At 41.3% G+C, this 18,005-nt stretch overlaps 1 protein-coding gene across 16 annotated transcripts in view; it reads left to right on the forward strand.

Moving 5' to 3' along the window:
• Window positions 1–18,005, forward strand: part of LOC309655013 (uncharacterized protein) — a 184,741-nt gene that overhangs the window by 113,313 nt on the left and 53,423 nt on the right. For 8 of the 16 annotated variants that reach the window (XM_082449902.1, XM_082449903.1, XM_082449900.1 and 5 more), the window contains one exon: window positions 15,154–17,529. In XM_082449902.1, the coding sequence (XP_082306028.1) occupies window positions 15,154–15,173 (20 nt within the window). In that variant the 3' untranslated portion in view covers window positions 15,174–17,529. Of the gene's footprint in view, window positions 1–8,567; window positions 17,530–18,005 lie in introns of all 16 variants that reach the window. The other 8 variants (XR_014260538.1, XR_014260539.1, XR_014260540.1 and 5 more) reach the window with 4 other exon arrangements.

Genomic DNA, 18,005 nt, shown 5'->3' on the forward strand with positions numbered 1-18,005 from the left:
AAGGACACACCTGCCTGGGTTTAAGACAACTCAGTCTTCCTGTACCTGGGTGTCTCCGTCCATAAAACGGGGATAATATTAGTACCTGCCTCCTGTGACTGTTGTTGGGAGAGTTCAACAGGCTTTTTAACAAGTGCACAGATGTGTGGGACCTAGTTCGCTGCTATCACCATCATCACTTTACCTACAATTAGTGTCTCACTTAACTACCGATTTATATTTAGGCATCTCTTTCGGTAATTTTCTGGAGCTCTGGAGTACCATTTTGGCCTACGGCTCCCTTTATTTTCCTTGGGAGTCTGTGTTGTGCAGAACGTGAGTGCTGCTGTGGAAATAAAATAGAAGTTCAAAGCCTAAAAAGAGCCGCTTGTTTGTTTAATATGTAGCATCAACTATTGACAAATAGTCAAATTTCCCCTGCCTGGGTCAAACTTTGCTCTTCAGTATAATGAATGAGGGTTTCTCTGATAAACCAAGGCTAAGTCAGAACGTGGGTATTTGCATAAACACACTTGGCCCAACTCATATGTGAAGATGTCTTCTAAGTGCTGGAAGAGCATCTGAATAAACTTTCTAGAGCAAGTGGACCACAGCCACCTCGAGTGCCTCGGCATCCTCCTGTCTCAGTCCGCACACAGGCGCTGCGGGGACCACAGTTCTTTCTTTCTTGGCCAAGAAACAGCTATAAAGAGAGTGGATTATAAAGGCCTAAGTCTTTTTTTTTTTTTAATATCTTTATTGGAGTATAATTGCTTTACAATGTGGTGTTAGTTTCTGCTGTATAACAAAGTGAATCACCTATACGTATACCTATATCCCCATAACCCCTCCCTCTTGCGTTCCCTCCCACCCTCCCTATCCCACCCCTCTAGGTGGTCACAAAGCACCAAGCTGATCTCCCTGTGCTATGCAGCTGCTTCCCACTAGCTAGCTATTTTACATTTGGTAGTGTATCTATGTCCATGCCATTCTCTCACTTCGTCCCAGCTTACTCTTCCCCCTCCCCGTGTCCTCAAGTCCATTCTCTACGTCTGCATCTTTATTCCTGTCCTGCCCCTAGGTTCTTCAGAACCATTTTTTTTTAGATTCCATATATATGTGTTAGCATACGGTATTTGTTTTTCTCTTTCTGACTTACTTCACTCTGTATGACAGACTCTAGGTCCATCCAGCTCCCTACAAATAACTCAATTTTGTGTCTTTTTATGGCTGAGTAATATTTCATTGTATATAGGTGCCACATCTTCTTTATCCATTCATCTGTCACTGGACACTTAGGTTGATCCATGTCCTGGCTATTGTAAATAGAGCTGCAATAAACATTGTGGTACATGACTCTTTTTGAATTATGGTTTTCTCAGGGTATATGCCCAGTAGTGGGATTGCAGGGTCGTATGGTAGTTCTACTTTTACGTTTTTAAGGAACCTCCATACTGTTCTCCATAGTGGCTGTATCAATTTACATTCCCACCAACAGTGCAAGAGGGTTCCCTTTTCTCCACACCCTCTCCAGCGTTTATTGTTTGTAGATTTTTTGGTGATGGCCATTCTGACTGGTGTGAGGTGATACCTCATTGTAGTTTTGATTTGCATTTCTCTAATGATTAGTGACATTGGGCATCCTTTGATGTGTTTGTTGGCAATCTGTATATCTTCTTTGGAGAAATGTCGATTTAGGTCTTCTGCCCATTTTTGGATTGGGTTGTTTGATTTTTGATATTGAGCAGCATGAGCTGCTTGTAAATTTTAGAGATTAATCCTCTGTCAGTTGTTTCATTTGCGAATATTTTCTCCCATTCTGAGGGTTGTCTTTTCGTCTTGTTTATGGTTTCCTTTGTTGTGCTAAAGTTTTTAAGTTTCATTAAGTCCCATTTGTTTATTTTTGTTTTTATTTCCATTTTTCTAGGAGGTGGGTCAAAAAAGGATCTTGCTGTGATTTATGTCATAGAGTGTTCTGCCTAGGTTTTCCTCTAAGAGTTTATAGCGTCTGGCCTTACATTTAGGTCTTTAATTCATTTTGAGTTTATTTTTATGTATGGTGTTAGGGAGTGTTCTAATTTCATTCTTTTACATGTAGCTGTCCAGTTGTCCCAGCACCACTTATTGAAGGGGCTATCTTTTCTCCATTGTATATTCTTCCCTCCTTTATAAAAAATATGGTGACCATATGTGTGTGGATTTATCTCTGGGCTTTCTATCATGTTCCACTGATCTATATTTCTGTTTTTGTGCCAGTACCATACTGTCTTGATTACTGTAGCTTTGTAGTATAGTTTGAAGTCAGGGAGCCTGATTCCTCCAGCTCCGTTTTTCTTTCTCAAGATTGCTTTGGCTATTCGGGGTCTTTTGTGTTTCCATACAGATTGTGAAATTCTTTGTTCTAGTTCTGACAAAAATGCCCTTGGTAGTTTGATAGGGATTACACTGAATCTGTAGGTTGCTTTGGGTAGTAGAGTCATTTTCACAATGTTGATTCTTCCAATCTAAGAACATGGTATATCTCTCCATTTGTTTGTATCCTCTTTAATTTCTTTCGTCAGTGTCTTATAGTTTTCTGCATACAGGTCTTTTGTCTCCCTAGGTAGGTTTATTCCTAGGTATTTTATTCTTTTTGTTTCAGTGGTAAATGGGAGTGTTTACTTAATTTCTATTTCAGATTTTTCATCATTAATGTATAGGAATGCAAGAGATTTCTGTGCATTAATTTTGTATCCTGCTACTTTACCAAATTCATTGATTAGCTCTCGTAGGTTTCTGGTAGCATCTTTAGGATTTCTATGTATAGTACCATGTCATCTGCAAACAGTGACAGCTTTACTTCTTCTTTTCCTATTTGGATTCCTTTTAGTTCTTTTTCTTCTGTGATTGCTGTGGCTAAAACTACCAAAACTATGTTGAATAATAGTGGTGAGAGTGGACAACCTTGTCTTGTTCCTGATCTTAGAGGAAGTGGTTTCGGTTTTTCACCATTGAGAACAATGTTAGCCGTGGGTTTGTCATATATGGCCTTTATTATGTTGAGGTAAGTTCCCTCTATGCCTACTTTCTGGAGGGTTTTTATCATAAATGGGTGTTGAATTTTGTCAAAAGCTTTTTCTGCAGCTATTGAGATGATCATATGGTTTTTCTCATTCAATTTGTTAATATGGTGTATCACATTGATTGATTTGCATATATTGAAGAATCCTTGCATTCCTGGGATAAACCCCAATTGATCATGATGTATGATCCTTTTAATGCACTGTTGGATTCTGTTTGCTCGTATTTTGTTGAGGATTTTTGCATCTATGTTCATCAGTGATATTGGCCTGTAGTTTTATTTCTTTCTTTGTGACATCTTTGTCTGGTTTTGGTAACAGAGTGATGGTGGCCTCATAGAATGAGTTTGGGAGTGTTCCTCCCTCTACAATTTTTTGGAAGAGTTTGAGAAGGATAGGTGTTAGCTCTTCTCTAAATGTTTGATAGAATTCTCCTGTGAATCCATCTGGTCCTGGGCTTTAGTTTGTTGGAAGATTTTTAATCACAGTTTCAATTTCAGTGCTTGTGATTGGTCTGTTTATATTTTCTATTTCTTCCTGGTTCAGACTTGGAAGGTTGTGTTTTTCTAGGAATTTGTCCATTTCTTCCAGGTTGTCCATTTTATTGGCATATCGTTGCTTGTAGTAATCTCTCATGATCCTTTTTATTACTGTAGTGTCAGTCGTTATTTCTCTTTTTTCATTTCTAATTCTGTTGATTTGAGTCTTCTCCATTTTTTTCTTGATGAGTCTGGCTAGTGGTTTATCAATTTTGTTTAATTCTTAAAGAACCAGCTTTTAGTTTTATTGATCTTTGCTATTGTTTCCTTCATTACTTTTTCATTTTTTTCTGATCTGCTCTTATGATTTCTTTCCTTCTGCTAACTTTGGGTTTTTTTTTGTTCTTCTTTCTCTAATTGCTTTAGGTGTAAGGTTAGGTTGTTTATTTGAGATGTTTCTGGTTTCTTGAGGTAGGATTGTATTGCTATAAACTTCCCTCTTAGAACTGCTTTTGCTGCATTCCATAGGTTTTGGTTTGTCGTGTTTTCATTGTCATTTGTTTCTAGGTATTTTTTGATTTCCTCTTTGATTTCTTCAGTGATCTCTTGGTTATTTAGTAGTGTATTGTTTAGCCTCCATGTTTTTGTATTTTTTACAGATTGTTTTCCTGTAATTGATATTTAGTCTCATAGCTTGGTGGTCAGAAAAGATGCTTGATAAGATTTCAATTTTCTTAAATTTACCAAGGCTTGATATGTGACCCAAGATATGATCTATTCTGGAGAATGTTCCATGAGCACTTGAGAAGAAAATGTATTCTGTAGTTTTTGGATGGAATGTCCTGTAAATATCCATTAAGTCCATCTTGTGTAATGTATCATTTAAAGCTTGTGTTTCCTTATTTGTTTTCATTTTGGCTGATCTGTTCATTGGTGAAAGTGGGGTGTTAAAGTCCCCTACTATGATTGTGTTACTGTCAATTTCCAAAGTCCCCTACTATGATTGTGTTACTGTCAATTTCCAAAGTCCCCTACTATGATTGTGTTACTGTCAATTTCCCCTTTTATGGCTCTTAGCATTTGCCTTATGTATTGAGGTGCTCCTATGCTGGGTGCATAAATATTTACAATTGTTATATCTTCTTCTTGGATTGATCCCTTGATCATTATGTAATGCACTTCTTTGTCTCTTGTAATAGTCTTTATTTTAAAGTCTATTTTGTCTGATATGAGAATTGTTACTCCAGCTTTCTTTTGATTTCCATTTGCATGGAATACCTTTTTCCATTCCCTCACTGGCAGTCTGCATGTGTCCCTAGGTCTGCAGTGGGTTTCTTGTAGACAGCATATATACTGGTCTTGTTTTTGTATCCGTTCAGCCAGTCTACCTTTTGGTTGGAGCATTTAATCCATTTACATTTAAGTAGTTATTGATATGCATGTTCCTATTACCATTTTCTAAGTGTTTTGGGTTTGTTATTGTAGGTCTTTTCCTTCACTTGTGTTTCCTGCCTAGAGAAGTTCCTTTAGCACTTGTTGTAAAGCTGGTTTGTTGTTGCTGAATTCTCTTAGCTTTTGCTTGTCTGTAAAGTTTTAATTTCTCCATCAAATCTGAATGAGATCCTTGCTGGGTAGAGTAATCCTCGTTGTAGGTTTTTCCCTTTCATCACTTTAAATATGTCCTGCCACTCCCTTCTGGCTTGCAGAGTTTCTGCTGAAAGATCAGCTGTTAACCTTATTGAGATTCCCTTGTATGTTATTTGTTGTTTTTCCCTTGTTGCTTTTAATATTTTTTCCTTGTTTTTAATTTTTGATACTTTGATTAGTATGTGTCTTGGCATGTTTCTCCTTGGATTTATCCTGTATGGGCCTCTGTGCTTCCTGGACTTGATTGACTATTTCCTTTCACATATTAGGGAATTTTTCAACTATAATCTCTTCAAATATTTTCTCAGTCCCGTTCTTTTTCTCTTCTTCTTCTGGGACCCCTATAATTTGAATATTGGTGCATTTAATGTTGTCCCAGAGGTCTCTGAGACTGTCCTCAATTCTTTTCATTCTTTTTTGATTTTTCTGCTCTGTGGTAATTATTTCCAGTATTTTATCTTTCAGGTCACTTATCTGTTCTTCTGCTTCAGTTATTCTGCTATTGATTCCTTCTAGAGAATTTTAAATTTCATTTAGTGTGTTGTTCATCATTGTTTGTTCGCTCTTTAGTTCTTCTAGGTCCTTGTTAAACGTTTCTTGTATTTTCTCCATTCTATTTCCAAGATTTTGGATCATGTTTACTATCATTACTCTGAATTTGTTTTCAGGTAGACTGCCTATTTCCTCTTCATTTGTTTGGTCTGGTGGGTTTTTACCTTGTTCCTTCATCTGCTGTGTGTTTCTCTGTCTTCTCATTTTGCTTAACTTACTGTCTGTGGGGTCTCCTTTTTGCAGTTTGCACGTTCGTAGTTCCCATTGTTTTTGGTGTCTGCCCCCAGTGGGTAAGGTTGGTTCAGTGGGTTGTGTAGGCTTCCTGGTGGATGGGACTGGTGCCTGTGTTCTGGTGGATGAGGCTGGATCTTGTCTTTCTGGTGGGCCGGACCATATCCGGTGGTGTGTTTTGGGATGTCTGTGACCTTATTATGGTTTTAGGCAGCCTCTCTGCTAATGGGTGGGGTTGTGTTCCTGTCTTGCTAGTTGTTTGGCATAGGGTGTCCAGCACTGTAGCTTGCTGGTCGTTGAGTAGAGCTAGGTCTTAGCATTGAGATGGAGGTCTCTGGGAGAGCTTTTGCTGTTTGATATTTTGTGGAGCCGGGAGGTCTCTGGTGGACCAATGTCCTGATCTTGGCTATCCGATCTCAGAGGCACAGGCCTGACACCCGGCCGGAGCACCAAGACCCTGTCAGTCACACGGCTGCTAGTGTTGGAGGGTCTCCTGCAGAGGTGGGGGGTGGCTGTGGCTTATCGCAGGGACAAGGACACTGGCAGCAGAGCTTCTGGGAAGTACTCCTTGGCATGAGTCCTCCCGGAGTCTAAGGCCAAGTCTTGAAAGCCAACACTGTCCAGTCAGAGTGCTGGGCGCTGGAGCGTCCTCAGAGGCAGCTCCAGGAGAGGCTGGGAAGCAGGGGGTTTGCTGTGGCCTCTCCAGATGCCCTGAAACAACTTCTGCTCTCCTTCAACTTCTGCTCTGCTTCTCCTTCTAGCACATCCTTCTGTGTTGCTCAGTGTCCTCGTCCGATGGCCCCTCGGGAAGTGCCCAGGCTCTGCATCTGCTCTCATCTCATTTTCCATCTAAACAGACATGCTTTCTTGCCTGTCTTCTTATGACTTTGCGCTTGGCTACAAATAACCTGATAAACTCAGTCTAGTTGCCATGAACTGTGCACGCACGTGTGTGTGTGTGTGTCCATGTGCATGTGGGGGTCTGTGTACATGTATGTGTGTGTGTATGCATAGAAGCATAAGTGCAGGTGTTGCAAAAGATGTTAGTGGTTGAGCTTGTTAAACTCCCAGATTCGATTTAAATTTTAGCAAACGTCAATGATGACCTAATCCCAGAAAGAGAGTCCTGGGCACAGAGTCAGGACCAGTAGGGAACGTTTCCCAAGGAATTTGTTTCCTCTGTCTCTCAGGTCCTGCAACATCGATATGAGTGGCCTGAATATTATGTTGGCTTTGAAAATAATATTAGAGAGAAAATGATGCGTAGGCCAAATACAAAGGTCCTGATTGACCTAAGCTTCATGACTAGTGATTTAAAAAATTAAAATGCTTATTGTTGGAAGAGGACTTCAAGATGTAGGGGAGATACATAGTGGCAGAGTTTTGAAAGCTTTCGATCTTGCTTTGTGCATTAACATTACTGGAGAACATCCTAGCGGCCACAGTGGCTGAGCTGTCTTGCACCTCTTACCCCCGGGGCATCTGGCCGAGCCCGAGCCGAGTAGCTTGAAAAGGTACTTGGCCTCCTGCCAACTCCTCCATCTCTGGTTAAGAACCGACTCACCTCGACCAAGTGGTGTTGAGTCCTAGTTCTGCCTCTCACCAGCTCTCTTAGTTTCCTAAATCTGAAAAACAGTGACAATACTACCTAATTCGCAGTGTCGTTGAGATGAGTTGACAACACAGGTACATGGCTAGGTGTGTTGCAGGCTTACCTACAATGTTAGTTTCATTTCCCACGTAGTCAGTTTCCTCATGGTAGAAATGGGGCTCTGACTTACTCAAGATTTATTCCAGATCAGCGCAGATATTTCTATGTACCAGTACAATAGAAATTGACAGAATTTTACCAATGATGGCTGATTGACAAAGTTAATCCTCAACAAAGTCCGTTTATCATCCCTGCTTTTTCTGGAAAAGCAGAGGCCAGGATTCGTGGTATTAGGGTAGATGTGAGCTTTCAGGCCGTCAAGTTGTAACAAATTATGTCCAACACAAGTATGGTAATTTTGTGACAATTTTTACTCTGCAGGAAGTTGAGATGAGATGACCGAATATATAATTTTCGTGTTTCAACTTTTCTGCACCACCTTATTATCTTTAAATAGAAAATAACGTACAAACAAAATGGTTAGGTACTCTTTTTTTATTCTCATTCTTTTTCTGTGAGGTCTCTTCAAAACCTCTTGGTCTTCAAGCTGTCTACAAAATATTAAGGGCCAAAGTTTCAATTGGCCTTCTTTCCCTTGCCTCCTGTTATTTACGGGTGCTGATTCTAAATGCTAAAATTCCAATTTACTAGTGTAATTACCCAATTTATATGCATAAAGGGGGGTGCCACTCACAAAAATTTATGCAGCCCGAAGTACTGCAGGTAAGGCCAGTTCAAATGTGATTCTCACTTAACATATTCAGGCCTGACCGGGAACTCCACTGGCTAGATTATTTTAGTTACCACATTTCTTAATTTTATATCAGTGCCATGATGGGGTCCTGTTCTGAGTGCCCACGAGGGATTCGGATTGGATCTTGTAGGTGGCGGGGAACTTTGGTGGGTTCTTCAGGAGGGTGATATAATGGAACTGGAATTTTTGCGAAATGAATTTGTTCACCTCTGCAGGGTGATTGGCAGATCCTGAGGTCTGGAGACACAAGAGGAGGCCATCACCAGTGAAACTATGTGGGCTGGAAACCATGGCCTGGGGATCTGGAAGGGAAATGCATCTGGCAGGTAGTGGGTGGATAAAGAATGTTAGTGATGGCTTAATATTCATGCTGACTGAGATGACTCTAATAGTCCCAAGTTGCCCAAGAAAATAATACAGGCTTTTGACTGGAAGGGGAGGTGATTTAGGAATTCCTGCTAGGAAATAAATAGTAAGCTTGGTAACAGCATGGTCTTTGGTGGCAGGGACCACATCTCTATTCCTGTGTTCCCTGTATTTTATATAGTGTTATGACCTGAGTGCATAGATGCTCAATAAAAACTCTGATGGATAATTGACTGAATAACCTGTGAACATCTGAATTATATAATCACAAGGCAAAGCAGGTCCAGGATGGCTGGTTCAGGGTTTTGGCCATTGAAGGTTTACACAACTGACAATTTTCACTGTATAAGATGGCCAGTTAATAGAAGACGTGCTTAAACAGCCTGTTCCAGAAATCTGGTAGACTTCTATTTCTCCGGCTTCCTTGATCTGCTGTCTGTATGTGGCTGGGTTGCAGGCTTCCCCTCACTCTGCTGTTAGGCAAACAGTGAGAGAAAGTAGAACTCAGGGTCTCTAAACCTGGGTTGGTATGGTTGTGTTAGGAGACAGGAGGGAACCTATGTCACCTGGGAGCCCCATGGATTGAACGTTCTAAAGTCACACTCATGAAGTCCCCTGAACGCCGTTCTGCAGCTGGACTGTGCTGGCTGGTGCCCAGTGATGACAGGAACCCTGGCTGCTCATCAGATGACAACCAAGTGGACGCCATAAGCCCTGAAGTTATGCAACACTCATATCTGCCCTGAGTTCACATCTATTAAAAGCTGCTTGATACTAGAGTAAGTTCTATCTTTGGACCTGGCAAGCTTTTTTTGAGATCTTAAAATGACTTGCCATTTAGGAAGGCAAGAGTCCAGAGACGGAGGCTTGAAATGACCACGGATTTGGATTTGCTTTTCCAGTGTCCTGCAAAGAGGAAATCTCCCTTTTTCTTCCCTCCCTTTTCTCTCATCTCTTTTTCTTGTTGGTTCACCACCCTGTGGGCCTGGTGCTCATTTATTCAACAATCTGTATAAATTTAACATCAAATGATTAATGATTTCCCTGCCAAATTTAAGGAGACAATTGCACTCAAACCCCTCTGATATCAGTGGCATATTTAAAAGTCTAATTTAATAGGAACATACTTGGCTTTTTGATTCCTTTTGATTTGCCTTATCTTTTTTCATCAACTTAGGAGATTTTTCAGCTACAGTCTTTTCAGATTCTTCCTGACTCTCAGTGTATGTAGGCACCCTGGGCACCTTTATTTATTTATCTTTTTTGAAGATTTTTTTTTTAATTGAAGTAAAGTTGATTTACAATATTACGTTGCTTATATATTTTTTATATAGTAGTGTGTACCTGTTAATCCCAAACTCCTAGTTTATCCCGCCCCCCCCCCTTTCCCCTTTGGTAACCTTAAGTGTGTTTTCTATGTCTGTGAGCCTATTTCTGTTTTGTAAATAAGTTCATTCGTACCATTTTTTTTTCAGATTCCACATATAAGTGATATCATATGATATCTGTCTTTCTCTCCCTGACTTACTTCACTTAGTATGATAATCTCTAGGTCCATCCATGTTGCTGTAAATGGCATCATTTCCTTCTTTATTATGGCTGAGTCCCTGGGCTCATTTAGAAGGGAACATGGTAGTGAGAGGTCAGAATGTGCCCTTTCTGCTCTGGCAAGACAAAGATGTTCGCATGACTGGCGCTGCTAAAAGCAGGCTCCTGTACTGGCCTGTTTATCTTCACGGGTCACGTTTGAGGAATTCTTTCTATCCCAAGTCTCCTGATAGGGAAAGTGAATTCCAAACCCGAGGCCAATACTTTGAAAGGTTATGGGAAAAATAAATACTTCAGTGTCTGCAAATAATCCTTTCTTGCTACAAGAAAAATATATCTATTAATAAAATAAAAATTGTTGTGCAAATACTTCTTCAAAGAGAGGCAATAAAAATGACAAGGCGCTTTACACGAAGGCCTCCAGCCCGTGGTAAATGTCCTGAGTTGCTATAAATGCTTTATTAACCCCAGAGTAAAGCGCTTGTCGGACATGAGATCATCAGTCGTGGGCTCAGGGAAGCAGGGTTTGAGTAGAGGGGTTCCCAGCTCGTAGAAAAGCCGAGCCAGAGATGGGCCTTCTCAGTGCATTTGCCTGACTCCTAACTCCTCTGCTTCTAGAAGGTCTGAGTGAGAAGAGAATGGAAAGAAATGACTGGAGGGTCTAGGTCGCACCTGGTACATAAACAAAATTCAGGGTCGTCAGTACCTCTGGCATCTTTTTAGGCTCTAACAGCCAGAAAGCTTATTTTAAAATCTATAACTGGGAAAATATGAGATGTTAAATATCTACTCTTCATTATTTTTCTTTTTCTTTTACCCTTCTCCCTCCTTCAGGTAGAGGGATATTTGAAACTGCTAAATATTTCAAAGGTAGTATTAAGGGATTAATAAGCTGGAATTTTAAATTCCACAGGTCTGGAAGTATCTTTAGATACTTCTAAGCCTTTAGAAAGGCTTCGGCTAGTTTGAGATACTTGGGGTTTGCACTTTTTAAAATAATACAATTAGGAGTTAAGTAAATGTCTTCAGGAGATGTGGAATGATAAAACAAATAAAAACAAATCTTCATCTGTAAAACTAAAATTTTTAAAATACATATCTATTTTCTAACTGTAATATATGTGGATTGTAGAAGTGGAAAATAAGAAGAATATAAAGAAGAACCTTTTAATAGAACTATTCGTAATCCTACCACCTTTAATTATTTTGGGAGTCTGGCAGAGAAATACACATTCACATACACAAAGAAACTACACTAGCATCATATTAAATATACAATTACATGTCCACTTCTTTCCATGTAACATTTTTTATCTTGAGCATTTACCATAACATTAGCTGTATATCAGAAATGCGGTTTTTGAAGACCGAACAGATTATTATCTTATAGATATCCCAAAATTAATATTACTTCACTGTATGCCATTTAGTTTCCAATTTTTAGTTATTATAAAGGTTTACCTCAATGAACAATTGTGTATGTGCTTGTGTGTAGATAGCTGGATAAATAGATCATTTTCTTAGAATAATGTCTAGAGAAGAATTACTAGGTCAAACATTATGAGCATTTTTGCAATCCAAGTTTGGATCCCAGGTCAGTTTTTCAAAGTCATCCATGCCAGGAGTTGCTGATTTGAGGCCAGTTTCCTTTGGCAAGGGTTGGACCATCATAATGGGCAATTCCAATTTATGATGGGTATCGTCCCATTTGGCAGACTCAAGCCTCTGTCAGCTCGGCAGCAGTGGGTTCCATCCAGGCCTGATTTTACCTCCACCTGCCCAGAGTTCATTTTGGACCCTGGAGGAAGGCCTGTCCATCCACAATGAGTTCATCATGGGCAGAGGAAACAATGTTGGCCATTGAGATGCTGGCTGGAGATATAAACTTTGTGCAGATGCTGCATCTCTCCTTCAGTTCACCAGCTGCCCCTGGAGAGCCAAGTGAACTGCTTACCCCTCAAACGCCCTTCCTATCCATATGAGGGAGAAGGATAACGAATGTCTACTAGATGAAGCAATTTATCTTTAGAAAAATAAGAACTAACGTGGGAAGAGCATCTGTGGAAGATGCTGTATTCTATTTTTGGCAAAATGTGAGCATCTATGGATAAATTGCTTTGTCTACAGCACATTCAGATTTTACCACCTGTGAATTTAATTGAGTCGGTACCTAAGTACTGATTTAGGTAATATGCTCATTTATAAAGTTGGTGCCTGTGATTTATCCTTATAACAAAGAGGAGTTGGTTTTCTTTGGATTTTCAAAGTTAAAAACATGGTTATCTTACTTTAGGCTAGTTTAAAGTTTAAAGGAGGGCAGTGACCCAGGGTCATCGGTCACTTTGTGCAAACATCTGTTTTCCTCTGCGTCACAAAGAAACATAGTCTCCCTGTTTTCAATTATTACACTATTCTTGGGGCTTCAGGGAGTCCCCGTTCTAGCCACTGCTGGTTCCCCAGGCTGCCCTCAAACAGCAGCGCTGAAATGGCAGCCAAGGTGGAAGCCAGGTTTATCAGGCAACAGGGACAATGAAAAGGACGTGTTTGGGAGTGAAGCAGTTGGCAACGTCCATGTAAAGAACATTCAGGTGTTTAATAGCTACGATTGCACTCGGAACCCCCATGGGAGGCATCCACACCGTGCAGACATCGCTGTTTTGCCTCAACAAGTCAGTCTCTCTGTGGTTTGGGCTGGAAGGTGACGGGTTTCTGGATGTGTGCTCTGTGAAGGGAGACATGGCCGGTGTCTCCTTCATCTCCAGCCTCAGAGCCCAGCACTTGGCTGAGCCCACACTGCGGCTAGGAATCCATGGGAAAGGGCCTTAACATACAGATATTTCCTATAGCATTTAGATTTGTACTAGGGAAAAAAAACTGGGAAGAGGTGCCTCTGCTGATCCCGTGGCTAATTTTGTTCCCTCTAGTGAGGATGTGTATTAAAATTAAAGCAAAAACATTTTATAAAAAATATTTGCATTCCAGGTAAACTTCCTGTAGAACATCACATAGAACTCTCTTACTCATTGTCATTGAATCAAGGAGTTGCTGTGGACCTTGAGAGATCTTCTCTCTGATCCGATGCCTTTCAGTAAGTGAATGACCAAGTCACCCAGAACAGACCAGGCTCATACTTTGTTCCTAAAGAGCCCCATGATGATAAGTATTGGCAAGTATGGGAGGAAATGTGTTCTCGCTAGACACTGCTGCCTATAAGTTGGTACTTTCAGCATTGTCTGTAATTGAAAAAATTAAAAACAGCTTAAATATTGACAGTAAAGGAATAAACTCTTTAGATCCTTTTCATGGAATACTTTGTAAAAGGTGAATCAATATATACTGACATGGAAAGATAAGCAAGATGAATATTTTTGAAATGAAAAATATAGAATAATATGTATAATAGGATAGTATCTGTCATATATAAATAGAATGCTCCCCACTAGATACATGTACTGGGTGTGGGCGTGTGTGTGAACGTAAGTAAAAGATCTGGAAAAGTACAGAGAAAATTAACTATTGTGTTGCACACATTTTGAAACAGAAATTAGGTGTGGTGGGGAAGAGCGTGGTCTAGGGGAACCTCAGCTTTATTTGTAATGTTTAAATTTTGGATAACTAGTGTTTATTTATTACTTGTATAGTTCATTTATTTATTGCTTTTAATTTACTTTTGATATTACACTATTACTTCATTATAGGGTTTACATATTACATATTTATTATTGTATATATTTTTTAATAAGGTAGAAGAAAATCTCTTGAGGGCAAGGTAGACAGCAAGCGCTCACTACGTACGTGTTGTCATAGAGATCGCCAAATGCGGTACATCGTTTCAGCGTGTCGCATCCTGGATCGCAGACCTTCTTGCTTTGTCAAGCTGAAATCTTTCCCATTTTAGCTTGAACTGTTGCATATTTTTCCGGGGTTGCCCTCCTGTTGGGCATTTTGAAAATTCAGAGAACGCGATCAGCATTTCCTGCCTGTGGCCAGCCCTCCGACAGGCCTGCCTTCAACTTAAGCCAGCTTCGCCTTCTCCCTGGAGGGGAGAGAGTTCTCAGCTCTGCTCGCACAGCTACTGGATGGCGGCTGTGTTCGCCGGCCGTGCTCACTTGAATGTGAACGCAGGCGCCTGCGCAGTGTTAGCCTCGGGACTCCTGGTCTCTCCACATCTTATCAGTGGCACACAGGAATGGTCCCTGTTGGCTGAGAGGAAAAATTAAGATTTATTTTTCTTTTTGAAGGTGATTGACCCCGGGAAAGAGTGCCCAGCACAGAACGTGAGCTGTCAAACTATCCTGGGGACAATTAGTTCTCTGCGGCTCGTCGCATATCAGTACATATGTGCAAATTTAGAGATTTAACAATTCAAGCCAAACATACTTATCTATCCACAGTGGGGAAAAATGTTCACAGTAGATTATGTGAACTGTCGATCCAAATTCTTTTTAACACATGAAAACAGCTGTCTTACTTTTCTCACAAGTCAGCAGCCTGTAGATTTCTATTACCTGAGTCAAATTTAACACAATTTTTTTTTTAAGTGATGAGCTTTATGATGAGAGACAGAGAATTCCATCTTTGGTTGGTGGCAAGAGGGTGAGGGCAGCAGGATGAATCTATGGGAAACAGTACAACTATTCACAGAGAAGGTGAGGTGCCTCAGTCTTTAATTTCACTCTTTGGCCCTGTTGGGTTCCTCACATCAAATAACGATGCTAGTCTCACCCCCATCCCCGCCAATTGAACCCCAGGGTGATGTTAAAAAGATAGCCAGCACAGACAAGTTCTAGAAGCTTTCCCTTCTTTGACAATTTCCAAATATTTAAAAAATGTCTTTCTTAGGTGGTTTCCATCCACACAAATTGATGAAAAGCATATGCTTTACAGAATACAGCACCAGAGGATGACGGAGGAGACAGGAGTCCTGACCTTCAGGATGGACTTCCAGCCCATCGTCCCCTCTGCCAGCAGCAGCTCCTGTGTCCCCATGGGAGCGCCACCCCCCGAGTGCCTGGCTAGGTGTGGTTTCCTCTCTCCTCTGGTGAGAGCAGGGCCACCCACAGACTGGGGGGTCTGCCCTTGTTCCTTCTCTTTCAGGTTCTGACAGAGGGATTCCTGGATGGAATCGTCTCCCTCTCTCCTGTGCCTTCCTACATCCCAAGGGAGTCTTGAGAAGGCACACACCCACCTCTTCCCAAGTCAGGGTCATCTGAACACTGAAGAACTCCTTCTGCCCATGAGTTTTTCAGGGCCCTAGAGTTACTTACAAGTCAAATTCCTCCCCCTCGCAGTTGGAAATATCCCTGTTATTTTGTCCGTGTCTTTTAAGATACCACGTGATAAACATGTAGCCAGCTGTAGATTTGACGTGGCAGAAACAGGCTCTTAGGTCCAAACCCTGGACCTTGGTTCTGTGTGGGATGTCCTGTCCACAGAGCAGGGAAACAGGAGGGATTTGTGGACTCTCCTCCCCTCCCTGTGCTGGGCCACTGCTCTGGCCACACCTCCTCTGTCTGAGCTGTTGCAGTGGCCTCTGTCTAGGTTTCCAGGCTTCTCCTCTCTTGCTATGTCTCCCATGTCTTTCCCTGGTTCCCTTGTATTGCCTGCTGAATAATATTAAAATTATTTTTAATAAAACCTCATTTTAGTATACAGAGGCCCTTTACTACAATATGCTTGCTGCCTATCGTAGGCTAATTGTGTGCCCCAGTGAGATTCAAGTCCTATTTCTGATACCTGTGAATGTGACCTTATTTGGAAATAGGGTTTTTGCAGATGTAAATGGTTGAGGTGATGTCATCCTGGAGAGTAGGGTGGGTCCCAAATTCAACATGACTAGTGGCCTCTTAGGAAGAGAAAAAGAGAGACAGGGGCATTCACCCAGAGGGAGCAAAGCCATATGACTACAGAGACATGTGATGCAGCTACAAGCCAAAGGATGCCAGAGATTACGAGGTGCCGCCAGGAGCTAAGAGACGAGCACGGAACTGGCTCTTCCTCAGAGCCTCCAGAACGAACCCATCCTGCCGACACCTTGATTTGGACTTCCGACTTCCAGAACCACGAAACAATAAATTTCTGTTGTTTTAAGTCACCCAGTCTGCAGTAATTTGTTAGAGCAGCCCTAGGAAGCTAATGCATCACCTCACCTCCCTCCCCATCCTGAACCCAGCAAAGCAAACACTCCACTGCTCTCTGCACACACCAGCCTCTCCTCAGATACCTGTGTCTCACCAGGAGCTATTTTATCTTCAGGTCTGGCCCTGGAGACCACAGAGAAGGTAAGCTCAGAAAAAAAGGCAGTCAGATTCTGTCAGACCATAACGACCTCTGACTATGAGATGTCTACTTCCCAGGTGGAGAAACTTACCTGGTCAGATAACAGATTTATAATACAAATACAATTCAATTTGAAGCAAATTATAAAATAGACCAGGGCAAATTAACTAGCATGACATCTGTATAGTCCTTCCCCATAGAATTTGAATGTTTGTGGTCACTACTGAATGCAGGGGAATCAGAGGGTATGGGTGTAATAAGACTGGGAGCCCCAGAGGAAAGGTGTCCTCAGAGGAAGCCTGTCTCTGGTCAGGTTACCTAGGAGTGGAATCACTGACGCCCAGGCAGGAGGAAGCCCTCACAATAGGTAACTGCTCCCAGCTCTACCATGTGCACTGGACCACGTCCATGGTCAAACATGGCTTCAACCTTTGTGGTCAGACTCTTCTAGCTGCAAGGGGGCTACAGGAAATTTGAATACATTTCCATTTCTTTTAGTTTCTTTCTTTTGCTCTCTTTGTCCATAGATACTTTCCCTGACTTCAGTTCAAGGAAATGCTGTAAAGTTTAAGTCTTTCCCCCCTGCCACGTTTGTAGTGCAAGTGGCACTGTGGATGTAACACAGAACAAACCTGACTCCATACTGGATCTCTTCCTTTAGCTCTAACCTTTGGGCTCTGCAGCCTGTGCTTAGTCACGTGGGCTCTGCTCCTTTTGTGAAAGAATGTTGCCTATAGCCTGAAATATACAGGAAAGCCCATTCTCAAGACTCTGACCTTTAAAGGTATAACACTTTTCCATTCATATAGAGATAAAAAGTTGCAGAACAGAGAATAACAATTGTCTTGTTGGAGGTTTACAGAAACGCTGTGAGCAGACCTACCTGGAAAGCTGCAGGAACAAGGATTCCACACCAAGAAGTTTGCAGCAACCAGCTACACCCCCTCCCCTTTTAGTCTAAAAGAAGCCTGAATCCTAACTCAGGTAAGATGGTTCTATGGGACACTAGTCCGCTATCTTCTCTGCTGGCTTTCTGAATAAAGTCACTATTCTTTGTGACTCTCAGCTTACTGGCCTATTGTGTGGTGAGAAGTATGAGCTTGGACTTAGTAACAAGGAGTCATCCATAGACATACATAGATAGAAAGAGTTAGTACACAATTGAATGAATGAATGAGTGGATGGAAGTCTTCACTAAATTAATATGCTGAAGCTTCTCAACCTGATGTCTTTCACAGGGTGAAAGAGTAGGAGGAGAAGATGCCTGGGTGGGTGGTGCTTCCCCGGAGGCAGGCATGCCCTCTGGGATCTGGGGAGGACACCATCTCTCCCTTACAGGAAGAACAGCTGGTACTTCTTCCACTGCTTGGTTAAGAAGAAATTCTTTTCAGAAATCATGAAGGGTTTTGTCTTTATTAAGTTACGGATTTTTTTACGTTTGCATATTTCTGTTGTTTTCT

This window comes from Balaenoptera physalus (genome assembly GCF_965194825.1).
Source record: "Balaenoptera physalus genome assembly, chromosome: 2".
NCBI lineage: Eukaryota > Metazoa > Chordata > Mammalia > Artiodactyla > Balaenopteridae > Balaenoptera > Balaenoptera physalus.